At 49.5% G+C, this 12,826-nt stretch overlaps 1 protein-coding gene across 1 annotated transcript in view; it reads left to right on the top strand.

Moving 5' to 3' along the window:
* Nucleotides 1-503: 503 nt before the first annotated feature.
* RNF123 (ring finger protein 123) overlaps nt 504-12,826 on the top strand; it is a gene marked incomplete at its 3' end in the record, with an annotated part of 33,398 nt that continues 21,075 nt past the window's right edge. Inside the window, 16 exon segments of the mRNA XM_010134282.1 lie at nt 504-585; nt 1,607-1,691; nt 4,142-4,221; nt 5,105-5,202; nt 5,948-6,002; nt 6,178-6,263; nt 7,013-7,099; nt 7,611-7,678; nt 8,555-8,680; nt 9,366-9,480; nt 10,263-10,367; nt 10,482-10,607; nt 11,165-11,257; nt 11,450-11,523; nt 11,996-12,113; nt 12,576-12,675. Coding sequence (XP_010132584.1) covers nt 504-585; nt 1,607-1,691; nt 4,142-4,221; nt 5,105-5,202; nt 5,948-6,002; nt 6,178-6,263; nt 7,013-7,099; nt 7,611-7,678; nt 8,555-8,680; nt 9,366-9,480; nt 10,263-10,367; nt 10,482-10,607; nt 11,165-11,257; nt 11,450-11,523; nt 11,996-12,113; nt 12,576-12,675 — 1,498 coding nt within the window.

Below are 12,826 nucleotides of genomic sequence, written 5' to 3' on the forward strand. Positions count from 1 at the left end.
GTGATCCTGCTCTAGCAGGGGGTTGGACTGGATGATCTCCAGAGGTCCCTTCCAACTGCCACCGTTCTGTGATGCTGTGACATGAGTAGAAGTGTGATGTGGATGCCACTTTCAGCGGTGTTTGGCAGTGGTGGTAGCTGCAGCCCTGGGCAGGGTCAGTGCTTCTGGCTCAAACTTGGTGCAGGGTTTGCCTGTGGTTCTGCCTGTGCCTTTGGTGGAGTGAGGTCTGTGTGGCTGTCTGGCTTAATGCCTTGCCCACTTTGGGAAGATTCTGAGCTGTTGGACAGGCGGGACTGAGAGCAGGGTTAGCAGCTAGTGGCTTTGGGCTCTTGTATGATGTCGTTAGTGCAAGGACTCTGGCTGTTTTCTGGCTCATCTGTGTTGTTCAATTCAGGTACATTGACTTTCGGGAAAGGGAGAAATCTAAAGGCACAATTCCCAGCAAGTTTTTTTCTAGGCGTCTGTCTGTCTTATGACCGCTCTGGAAGTGGTGCCTGTGAAGAATGACGTCAAGAGGTGCTGGGACTGCTTTCTCAAGGAAGAACTACAGGCTGAGCACCGAGCCAGAGAAGTCCAAGGTCACAGGTATGGGCCTGAATGTGCTGAAAGCAGGACCACTGTGGATTGAGTGAGCGCCCCTTGCCTCACTTGAGGTCAGCTGCCTTCCAGTTGCAGTTTCTTTACTGACATGAGGCATGGTGGGATTGAAACTGAGTAAACCCCTGAACTGAGATGAGGTTTTGGGACTAAGGACTCCAGAAGCTCATGTCTTGGTGCCCTTTTTTTGGCACACAACCCTACCTCAGAGGCTGGAGAACGTCGTGTTGCTTGTATTTGTCCCATCTGATTCAGAGAGTTCCCCTTCTAGGATGAACAGCTTGTCAAGTTCTCGGATTAATCCTTTTTCTGGGAAATTTTGGCACCTGCTAGGCAGTCTATTTTCTCTTGGACTCACCAATCCAGCAGAAATGTGCTTATGAGACCACAAATCCATCATTTGAGGGCACTGTTGCACCCAGAAATAAAGCACGCTGCACCAGTGTGACACTAGGGATTGCTTTGCCTGATGAAAGCTGAAGGGAGATGTACATCATTAAAGAGGGCTGTGGGTTAGACGAGATGAGCTGCATCTGCAAGCCTTTCTATCTCACCATCTTCTGGTGCAATTAAGAGATGTAGGTACTTAAAATGTCCCAGGTATGAATAGGACATCAGGAATTGCAACAGTGATAAGATTTTTTTTTTTTTAATTAAATTGGATTCCCACGTCCAGCTTTTGAAGTTCCTTTTTCTGGAAGTAGTACAGCAGGATTCCTGAGGATGTAGTTCCACCTGTGGGGACCAATTTCTAGCCTCCCATTTGCTGTCGTAGAGCAGCTCTAATTGGAAAGGACCCTTGTTGCAGAGATGCACCGCATAACGCCGGACTCTAGGGCTGCTAGCAAAGACAGTAAGACAATAAATGACTTCCTGAAGATGTATTTTTCACTGTGTTTATCTTCAAACTTGAACATAATTTCCCCACAGTTACCTGTTTCTTGCTTGTACATAGAATTAACATTCGGGTTTGCCTCCTGACTCTTGTTCCCCTTCTGTTCTTCACAAGGGATCGTGAACAGCAGGCTGCTGAATGATTACCTGCATCGCGTCTTCACCAGTGCTGATGGGAACCAGCCCGCAGCCGCTTACAGGTACCGGCCTTCGGCTCCTTCACTAGATGGCAAGCAATGCTGTATCAGTCCCCAGACACACAGCGCTGCGGTGGAAGGGAAGACCTTTACCTTTTAGTGCCACACCATGATCTTTGTGAAAAGGACAGCAGCACCATGCTGTAGAAATGACTCTTAGGTCTTCTCCTTTAATGGCTTTTTCAAATTGCAGGGCTTGTTAGGAAGGATTGTTCCGAATTTTTTGCATGAAAACCCCCATGTCCAAGATCACTAGCAATATTTCTGAAATAAATAGGCATGTGGGCATTCACCTTATTGTTCCTGTTCCCTCTTTATTTGTAAGGAAGTGCAAAATGCACAGGTTTTAGGTATAAGAATGAAAAAACAGGTTGTCAGTGGCCTGTAAATAAAGGCAGGGCTGTCACTGATACATGGAATACCATATGTTTCTCAGGCTGTGGAACTGTTTGTACTTTTATTATTAGGAGTCACCAACGGGAAAGGAACACAAAATTCCTGTTTAGCCTCTGTTTTCTTCTCTTTGTTTTCAGTTCTGCATCACCTTGTATCCCAGAAACCTGTAGCTTTGGATGAGAAGAATTCCTCTTGCATTTAGGTCTTTAGCCAGAGGCAAGTCAGACAGGTTCAGCGCAGGTAGGAGTGTGGCAGAGCCAGGCAGGCTGTGGCGTTGGCCTGCTGCCGAGTGGCTGGGGTCACATTCCACAGGCTATACTTAGTACTGCTAGCTCAAATGTGAGCTCAGAGCTCACAGCACTAAAAATAGCTCTTGGCCCTCTCTGCTTTGGTGAGCTAGAGTTATGGCGGGGGGGAAGGCAAAGTGGGTCACGTTACTCTTTCACGAGTTCTCTTGCCAGTGTGCCTTGGAATATTCCATCTGCCTGAGGCATTTTGATTTTCAGTATTTCTGATTTCTTTGCCTGGTGATTAATAACTTGAAAGCACAAAACTGATAGTTTGTTGGACTGGTCCCTCTCTCTCTTTTTCTCCTGCCTTCCACCCTTTCCCTGGACTTGGCTGTTTGATAGAAAACCCGGTAGCTGTCAAATAGGTCTTGAAAATAACATTTGCCATATGAGAGTAACTTCTACGGTATGACATCTTGTCTTCTGAGACCTAAATTCCTCATAGAGGAGCTCACTGCAGAAATCTCTCTGGCTGTCTCATGCTCTTCCAACCTCCTTCCAGAACTCCTCTTCCATGCTAGTTGCTGGTTAAGCTGCTTTGCTGAAGCCACCCTCTCTAATGCCAACCACAACTGATTCTTTGATTCCGCTTCTGTGTATCTTTACACCTGTGAGGTTTTCAAAAGGTCTCTCACCACAGTCTTGGGGAAACCCTAGTCCTGGAGAAGTGGGAAGATGTTCCACAGATGGCATTGGAAATGGGGAGCAGGGATAGGAACAACTAGTGACTCTCGCAGTAAAAGAAGGTCCGGCAAGGCCTGCAACATGACCTGTGCTGTTCCGAGTATCTTTGGGAGACTTGGAAAGGGAGAGAGCATGAGGTGGGAAGGTTTGCTGCTGTTACAAAGCTGTTCAGAGCAATGCAAAGGCCAGGTGGCTGTGACTGGATAGTGAATTGGTCTGTGAAACTAAGGGTAGGGAAGTGCAAAGTGCTGAGAGGAGAACAGCCTCCACGCTGTGTAAAATGATGGGCCCTGGGCTGATTTTTACTGCGTAGGAATGAGATTGGAGTCAGAAAAAGAAAGCAAGAAGTTCAGAATTGTTAGGGAAGGGACATAGGGTAAGGAAATGATTATGCCACTGAATAAATTTGTGGCTTACCTTCATCTCAAGCACCACATGGTTCTGGTCTCACCAGCTTCAAAAGGGTATTTCAGGGCTGCAGAGGTTTTGAGGAGGGATAAGAGCAAGTCAGGATGTCTGGACTGGCTCTTGTACAAGAAGCTAGCTTTGAGAAGAGACACCTAGGGGAGTGCAGTGTGAGAAAGGCCTCTAAAAGAGAGGCCCAGAGAGGGGTGCATGAGAGACTTCTCCCCAGTATGAAAACAAAATGGTTTTGGCTGTTAGAGAGAGGACGTGGAGCTCGCCTGAACTTTGAACTGCCACAGCTGCTGATACAGTCTTCTCTCTTCTTTTTATTACAAAATACTTGAGGAAAAAATGAATGCTGACTTCCACCATGTTTGTGTGATGCTGACTGCAGCGAAGGTGTGGTCTGGAGTTGTTGGTAGTACGGCTGGTTTCGTGCTGCCACCGTACCGCAGTTTTCTTACTGCCACAAAACACTCAGGAGCAGACTGAATGCTTTAAGATCCTGTGTTAACTTTTTGGCTTGTTCCTGCTGTATTTGGTCCTCGGTGTGTTCATTGCACCAACACACTGGGCAGCAAATTTCTCAAGTTTGTGGCAAGAATCACGTGCCTGCAACTCTTTACAACTTGGAGACAAGAGTTTTCTGAAGCGTTCGTGTGCATGTTCATTCCCTAGAAAGCACCTGACGTTCCAGAACCTGCAGGAGCACCTTGACCGATTGCTAGCAGAGGAGAATGGCTCCGAAGACAGTCGAGGTAAGAGACACTGAGTGTCTGTCTAATTTGTGCTTCTGCCTGTCCTGCTTAATTGGAAGGACTAGTTGTATCATGAAAGGCAGTTCCCTGAGTGAGCGTTGTTCTGCTCTCCTGTGCTCTAATTTATTGTGCCTTTAACTCCTGCCCATGAGGGGCTAATCTGCCAGAGCTGGAGCAGGTCTGCTTGCAGATGGAGGCAGCATATTTCCAGGCAAAAATGCCTGGAAAAGCAGGTTTGGGGCAAATGTTGGAGGTATGCACTGACAGTGATATGCAGAGCCATTGCTGTGACCAGCAGTGTGCGGTGCTATCCCCAGTGGGAAGTGTAGAGGCTTGCTGACAATTTTTGCATGCTGGTGTCCACGGTAGGGATTCACTTTGGGCCTCAGGCTGTTGTCTGCATCCTTGCTAGCATCCATTTCCCTGAATGAGTCAGGATGTGGCAGGATACAACCTGGCTCCTCTCCCAGGAAGAATTTTTCTTACTGGCTGCAATCAAAGTGTGACATGTTGGCCAAACATTTGGCTCAGAGTTTAATTTGGTTGTTGAATTTGGCCAAAGCAAAATTTTCAGGCAATGTGGGAAACTTAACATATGACCTGAATGCTGCATAGCTAAGACCTTGTGTGTTGCTGTGAAAACTTCCTTTTCAATGCCAGTAGTGCCTCCCGTCCTGAGGTTTTCATGGTCTAACACAGGTAACGCTATTTTAGTCTCCCTCTGCTGTAGCAGAATCTGGGCGCTGTTGTAGCCTAGCTGGAGGCACTCATCACAGAATCATCTGGTTGGAAGAGACCTTTAAGATCATTGAGTCCGACCGTAAGGTGCACTGTTAAATCCTGCACAACTTTCTGAACAGGATTTCTGCAACTCTTGTTTCAGATCAGGTAGCAGAGGGCCGGCTTGGTCCCTCTACTGTGGTGTTGGACCACACAAGCGGTTTTGAGGGGCTCCTGCTGGTCGATGATGACTTACTCGGGGTGAGTGTGATGCTGGGGGCAGCAGAAAATGGTCTCGTGGGACTAAAAGCGCTTTGGGCTTTGTGGTTTGTTCTTCATAGCAGATCCCTGTCACTGGCTGTGTAGCGTGTTGAAAACAGTCTATCCAGAAAGGTGCAGGCTCCTAGAGGAAATGAGCTCTCCTGGGACACAGTCCAGCAGTGCCCCTAGGTCTCAGCAAGCTCTGAGTGGAGCTATGAGGAACTGAAAGGATCCCCCTGGCCCAGGGGCTCACTGGAGGGCCTGTCTAAGCAGAGGAAAGGCCTGCAGCCAGCTTTTCTGTCCCTCCCTCCAGCAGACTGCCTCTTCCTTCTGGTCTTCTCTAATGGGGGCAAGAGGCTGAAGCTGAGGCTTTCCTTTCTCCCTCGTTTCCACTAGCTCCCTGCTTGTTCCTTAGCTGATACTCCTCGTACAGAAAATCAGCTGCAAGAATCCACTGGAATTTAATCCTTTCACCCCTTCACTGAGCACACACACCCCATGCTCCTGTGCTCATTCCCTCCTTAATCCACATATCCTTTTTTACCTCTGCCTGCTACCTTCATCTCTTCTTCATGGTCTTCCTGAGATTGAGAGAGTCAGGTAGTAAGAGGGTTCTTCCCTGTGCTGTGCTTGTGAATAGCTCTCCGTCTTGCTTTGGTTTTGAGGGCTATGGCGGAGGGAACGGCTAGGGCTGAGCAAACCTACCTTTTTGCTTGACTAAAATATCTTTTATTTGTTGGTCCAGGTGATTGGCCACAGTAACTTCGGGTCCATCAGGGCCACGACGTGTGTGTATAAAGGTAAGGAGATAAACCAGTGCTGCTTTGAGAAAAGACCGGAGTGGAGAGGTGGGAGGGGAATGCTGGAGCTGTCCTGAAGCTCCTTTGTGTGCCACATCCTTTTCTGTGGGAGCAGTGTCAGGTTCTGCTGAGCCAGGCAGTGTGGATTTACTGTGTGCCATCTCTTTTCTTTCAGGGAAATGGATTTACGAGGTGCTCATCTCCTCTCAGGGACTCATGCAGATTGGCTGGTGTACCCTCAACTGCAGATTTAATCAGGAGGTAGCGTAACTGCTGCGCGTGGCAGAGGGCTGCTCTGGATTCCTCCACTGCTTTTTGGTTCAATGTGGAGCATCATGCTGGTGCTGTGCTCCTGCCTTGCTGGTGTTTTGCGCCCAGCACACACACCAGAAATACCAAGTCTGCTGGTTTAAAAGTCTTTACTAGACAATCTGGTCTGTGTTCACAGAATGGTGCACTGTGTGAGTGCATTGCTGTGCTCATGCTGCATGTAGCCACTGCTCTATGTTGGCTCTCAGCTGGTGTCGTCTCTGGACAGTGTGTGGGTCTGCAGTGCTGGCAGCCTGTCTCTCACCATGGCCTTCAGCAACTGGTACTACAGGGCTTTTTTGCTTGGGAGAGGCAGGCCCAGGCCAGCTCTTCTCAGGCACCGATTGGGATGTTTTGATGTTGGGAGGGGTTGTCAGCTAACCACTGACTCGCCAGTCTGTAATGTGTGAGTGGAGAGGTGACAGCCAGCCTGAGGGACTGCTTTGACAGAAGTTGGAAGTGTAGGTTGCCAGCACTCTTCGTCAGATCCACAAGTGAGTAGAGGGTGGTGTATTTCTCTGAACCGGAGATCACAGGCCACTGCATTCGGTCCTAGAGTGAGGGCTTTTCTCAGGCAGAATGTGTTTGCTGTCAGCTGCTCTCCCTGTTTGCTGGTCTCCCCACCTAAAGCTGCTCTTGCAATGAGAGGGATCCTCTGTGCTTCGTCTGGTCTGAGTCTCCTCTTTTGTACTTTGGTGCAGGAAGGAGTTGGAGATACTCCGGATTCATACGCGTATGATGGAAACAGGGTGCGCAAGTGGAACGTGACTACGACCAACTATGGCAAAGTGAGTAGCTGTCCTCCCAAGAATGGGGTGTAGAGTAAGGAGAAGGTGGCAGGTGGCTCCTCCTGCTTGCTGGATGCTGCTGGGCCTTGTGAAATGCCCTCAAGCTGTCTCCGCCGCCTCAATCTGCTCTTGGGGAGGCTGTGTGCCAGCAACTGTTTGTATTTCAGGGATGCTGGACATGCTGTGAGGGTCCTTTGTTTAGCAGCCCCAGCAGACCGATTCCCAGCCTCGTGCTGCTGTTGGTCTCTGGAAGGCACTGGTTCTCTGTAGCACGTCAGAGGATGAAGCAGTGTTGGGATAAATATATGTCTGGTCCTGTGCATGTTCATAGTGCTGGAGGGAAAAAAAAAATAGATGTGCAGTTTTGAGAATGCTATGTGAGCTGCTGTGAGAAGGAACTCCCTCTCCTTCAGCCCTGAATCCCAAGGGCTTGGTTGGATTGCAGTCTTTCTTCTGAAGTGGGAACACCCTGGATATATGTTTAACCTCCTTTTCTCTCCCTTTACTGCAGTCTTGGGCAGCAGGAGACATCGTCAGCTGTCTGATAGACCTTGATGAGGGCACCATTGCTTTCTGCTTGTAAGCATCTTTGCCTAGTTCCCTGCTTTGTTGATGTCTGTGTGTATCCTAAAGGTTTCCTCACTGCTCAGCAGGATGCTGAGCCCTATTTCTGCCCTCTCCCTGCTAAGTTCTTTGGTAATCGAGGCCTTTGCTTTTCTGCTTTGTGTTCAGAAATCATCTAAACAGGCTCTTGAGTCTCCTAAGGTGAGAGCATTTGGCAGAAAGACATTCAAGCTACAAAGTCTGTGTAAAGTTTGCTAGGATTTTGGAGGGGATGGCGGCTCTCGTGCAGTTGGCTGAGCCACGCTGATTGCTTTTGTGGTCCATGTAGGCCTTGCCTGTCCTGCATTCACAGGGAGCTGCGGAAAAGCTGATAAATCTCCAGCCTCCAACTCCCATGCACAATGAGCAGGGGCCAGCCTAAGTAAGAATTGTTCCCTGCCCCTAAACCACAGCCTGCCACAAGTCAGCCAGAATTACAAACTGTTACACGCTTCATGTCACCTTTTAGAGAGGAACAGACTGAGAGCATTATCCTTCCATTTCCATCAACATCTAATGGCTGAGGCCAAAAACCTCACCTGCCTTTAAAATGTCCTGCTGGTTAGTTCTCTCGTAAGGATCTGGATTGCCCTTTAAGCTGAGTGGGTTCTGGTGTTGTGCAGACTCCAGTGTCTTCCTGTGCTGTCGTATCGAAGTGGGAGTGCTGCTCTGCTGCCCGCAGCAAAGGCTGTGATGTTGCTTGTGTGCCAGGTTAAGAGCAACAGGAGTCATGACTGACTGATATGTCTGTGTTGGCAAGTGGCTGAGGGGAGCACAGATGCCTGAATTGCCCAGTTGACCTCAAAACCTCTCCTACTGTGACTAAAATCTTGTGCATTCTCCTTCTTTCAGGAACGGCATATCTCTGGGAACCGCGTTTGATAACATCACGAGGGGCGCTGGGATGGCTTACTTCCCTGCCATCAGCCTCTCCTTCAAAGAGTCCGTGGCTTTTAACTTCGGAAGCCGTCCACTCCGATATCCTTTGGGGGTAGGGAGAGGAGAAGAGCCTGTCCCGAGACCGTCTTGGGTGACTGCAGTTCACTTTCTTCTGTTGGCACTTGTGCGCAGAGCAGGATCAAGGAGAGAAGAACCAGCTACCTCTTTGGCTGGAGCAGAACTGCAGGGCACACAAACATCAGTGCTGGTTTCTGAAAAAACGAGATTTGCTTTCAGCTCTGAATCAGCAGCTACTGCTGCAGCTGGGGGCTGCCCCTTTCCAGGCACTCAGATCCTGCAACAATTTCACTCTCTGGTTTTGGAAACGCTAACGCTGATGAGCCTCTTGGCCACTGATCTGTTTTACCTCCCAGCCATGTGGGACCTCTGACCTGGTGTTAGCATTGCCTGCTGCCTTCCTGTGTGAACGCTGAAACCTGCAGACACCTGAGCAGTCCTGGGTGTGCTCGCTGATAACTGGAGTGGAGGCTCCCATGGTCTTTCTGAGGAGAGCACAAGTGTGGTGTGAAATACTTGCTGCTGGCAATAGTGAGGGAGCGGGGATAAGATCTTGTGGCTTATCATCCATTTAAAGGGACTGTGGTCTGGACTGAGGCTGTGGCACACCTGGGTATAAAGTAAAATAGAGACACAGTCTTTTTCTTCCACAAACCAAAAAAGTCCTGCAAGGATCAGGTTGCATTTAACCTTAACCCTTGCCTACTTATCCAGTGGAAGGTTACCGCCCCCTGCAAGATCCGCCCGTGGCAGACCTCGTGAAGGCTCGCAAGCTGTTGGGCTACTTGAAGAATGTGATCCATATCGGAATAGATGTGGCGGTAGGCTCACGTCACCGTGGTTCTGCACTTCTCAGCACATGCTGGCAGCTCAGGTGTTTCCATGCACCCCACGGTCTAAATGCTTGCAAGCTTTTACATGGGGCTTGCTTGTTCCTGGAGCTCTTCAGCTTGCAAAATGGGATTCCATGGTTCCAGGAGCTAATTTAAATCATACTGGGCTTTTTGGTTCTCAGTCCTATGAAGTTTCATTCCCAGTGTGCAAGAGGTGATGTTTGTCAGGGTCAGAACTGCTTGATTTGACTTTGCAGCCTTTAAAGATGCTTGTTCATATCCTAAACTTTTTACTGGTGTCCTGGTGCAGCGCTGTGGTGATCTTCTGGCAGATCTGCCTTGAGAACTGCTTTGCCTGTGACACTGTTTGTTTGCTAGAAACCATTTTTTTCTGCTAGGGTGAGAGGTGGTCTGTTCATGCCTGAGGCATAGGGACACCTTCTGCTATGGTCTTGGCTTGAGCAGAGGCCTGTCCTCCTCTGCGGGGATTCCCATTTCCAAACTATCAGGAACACTTGAACCCTTTCAGAAAAGCATTGTCAGGTGCACACATGTGGCTGATAGCAGCTGTCATCTGGACTGCACTACAGCTCTCCAGAGGCACAGGCCTGGCCCTGCCATCCTAAATCTCCGTGTTCAAGGTTTTGACTGCAGTCAGGCATGGGACAGCGAACAGTGGCCGCTCCAGGCCTCCGGTTCATTCTGTTGCTGGTGTATGGGTGGACTGGGCTGCATCCAAGCCGTGTGTTTTTCTGGGTTTGTCATTGCAGGAGGGGAAGCTGGTGGAGAAGGACACATCCATGTGGCAGCTGCAGGGAGAACCCACAGTGTTAATTACACTGGCCCACATCTTCAATTATTTCTCCCCTCTTATGGTGAGTTTTACCTGCCCAGTGCAAGCTTCTGTAGGTGCCTGTTACTGTGCTCGCAAGGAGAGGTAAACCTCAGCTGTGCCTCGGATGACTGTTGACCTGGCTCTCTGTCTGCAGTGCAAAGTGTACCTGGTAGAAGATGTGCTTATGACCTTCCTCTTGAGCATCCTTGAGCAAGGAGGGGCAGTGGAGGCCCATCCCCTTATTCAGCAGCTGCTGGATCTCATGTGGCTTCTTATGGAGGTGAGTTGCTAGGGTGTTGGTTCCTCCCCAGGGATCACAGGGAGACCCTGGGAAGTACTGAGGACAGGAGTGGAAAATGCTGGTAGAGATCAGCTTCTCTCCCTCCCTGGTGACAAGATCCCTTTTTTTGTGGTAGACCACCCTCTCACCTAGCTCATCTGGCTGCTGCTTCACATACAGGGAATGAGGATTGAACGCAGAGTACTTGGTAATGGTGACACTGGCAGTGAGCTAACACGGCATTTCTAAGCTCCTCCTACTGCTAAAGGAACTGGTGATGTCAAATAACTTCCTGCTTCTGGGGACATCAAAATTTTCAATAAGAAATGAGTTGGTCCCTTGGATGTTGTTAATGCTGATGTGACTGGAGATCTTGAATGCCAGCACGTACCCCAAGAGAGCAAAGTGATGGCACCAACTTCTGTGGAGACGGATGGACATACACTGTGGGTTCAGGGCACCTGCTTTCTCAGTTCAGAAGTGACCATGGTCACTCTGGGAACTATAGATGCTCCCAACTTCACGCTGTTGCTGTTCAGTGTTTCTTATTTTCTCAGGAGTATGAAGTGCACGAGTGCCTCAAGCAACTGCTGATGTCCCTGCTGCGGGCTTATAGGTTCTCCCCCATCATCCCAGACCTGGGATTACAAGTGAGTTGCACTTCTGAATGCCCAGGAATCTGACTAGCCAGCTTCTGTTATGTCCCCTTGTCCACAGGTACATTATGTTCTGGAGTTTGCGGTTGTTTGATCCAGAGATGGCAGTTCTGTCACATTGTACCTATTGGAGAGTTGTATCCTCTTCTGTAGATGGAGTCACTTTTGCTTCTCCTGTTTCCCTAGATCCACTACCTCCGGCTCACCATTGCAGTCTTGAAGCACGAGAAATCCAGGAAATACCTACTCAGCAATGTTCTGTATCCTTTGTGCCTCCTCTAGGCTCAGTTCTCCCTGCCCTAATAATGCAGCCAAGAGAACTTTAAGCATCTGGAGGGCCTGCGAGGCAGAAGCCACCCTATCTTTGAGAGGTCATTTCTAATTTCTTTAGTCTCCTCTGTCTGCCTGACACCATTCTCCACAAAGTCCTGCTTTGAGGAGGGGGAGCAGTGTCATATAGTTCACGTTCTGCTATCACAGAGGACTTCATTTCTACCTGGCTGACCTCTAATGTCCCTGGAGCAAAAGCACTTTCAGAGCAATCCAGCTGCCATGCTAGCATTTGGGCAGCTGCTGTGATAACTGCGTGGGGCTTCTCCCAGGAGAAGGGGGCTCTGGATCTTGCAGAGCCTTGAGTGGTTGCTTGGAACAGAATTTTTCGCTACTGTTCTGGAAACATGCCCTGTACCTTCTCCCAACGTAGCTTCTGTGCTTGCTTTAACCTGGCCGCAGCTTCGATGTGCTCCGTTCAGTTGTGTTCTTCTACATTAAGAGCCCGCTGCGAGTGGAGGAGGCTGGTTTGCAGGAGCTCATTCCCACCACGTGGTGGCCAAACCGCTTCACCAAGGAGGTGAGTAGGGCACAGCACTAAGAGACTGAAGAAATTGGGTGGCCTGCTGTCTCCCTCATTTTCTGGCTGAGGAAATTGGATGGCTCCTGTTTCCAGCATCCAGCACTGATGGACCCTGCAGAGCTGTGTGAGACCTGTAGCCTCTCCATTGCCCTGTCATCTTTATTGTCCCCTTAGAGGGGGTGTTTGGAGTGTGTTGCTCAGGACAGAGGAGGGCGACAGTTTTCTACAGCAACAGATTTGGAGGGGAACCTTACAGCATCTGAAAAAATGCTGTTTGACTTGGGTGTCCTCAAAAGAGCTCCTGCCTGTACTTGTTACAAGGCCAGGGAAGGCCTGTTTATCTGTGCTGCCAGCTGCAGTCTCACACTGGCACCTTATTTCTGGGAGTTTCTACTCTCCTTCTGACAAGACATTTTCCCCGTGCAGTGATCTACTAATCAGTATCTGTCCCTCAACCAGGGCAAGGAGAGTAAGGAGGTGAAGGAGGAGAGTGCTGAGGAGAGACTGAGGCGGCGAGCATATGAAAGAGGCTGCCAGCGGCTCAAGAAACGCATTGAAGGTCTGTGAGGAAGGAGGGGAATTGCCAAGATCCCATATCTTTTGTGTAGCTTTGGGGGCCAACCCTTGAGCTGTTTCCAAATGCCCTTCACGACCTGAAGTCCAGCTGCGCTGCAGAGGCGGGGGCCAGCCATGCCATTACCCGGGGGGCG

This window comes from Buceros rhinoceros, unplaced genomic scaffold (genome assembly GCF_000710305.1).
Source record: "Buceros rhinoceros silvestris isolate BGI_N320 unplaced genomic scaffold, ASM71030v1 scaffold23984, whole genome shotgun sequence".
Classification (NCBI taxonomy): domain Eukaryota; kingdom Metazoa; phylum Chordata; class Aves; order Bucerotiformes; family Bucerotidae; genus Buceros; species Buceros rhinoceros.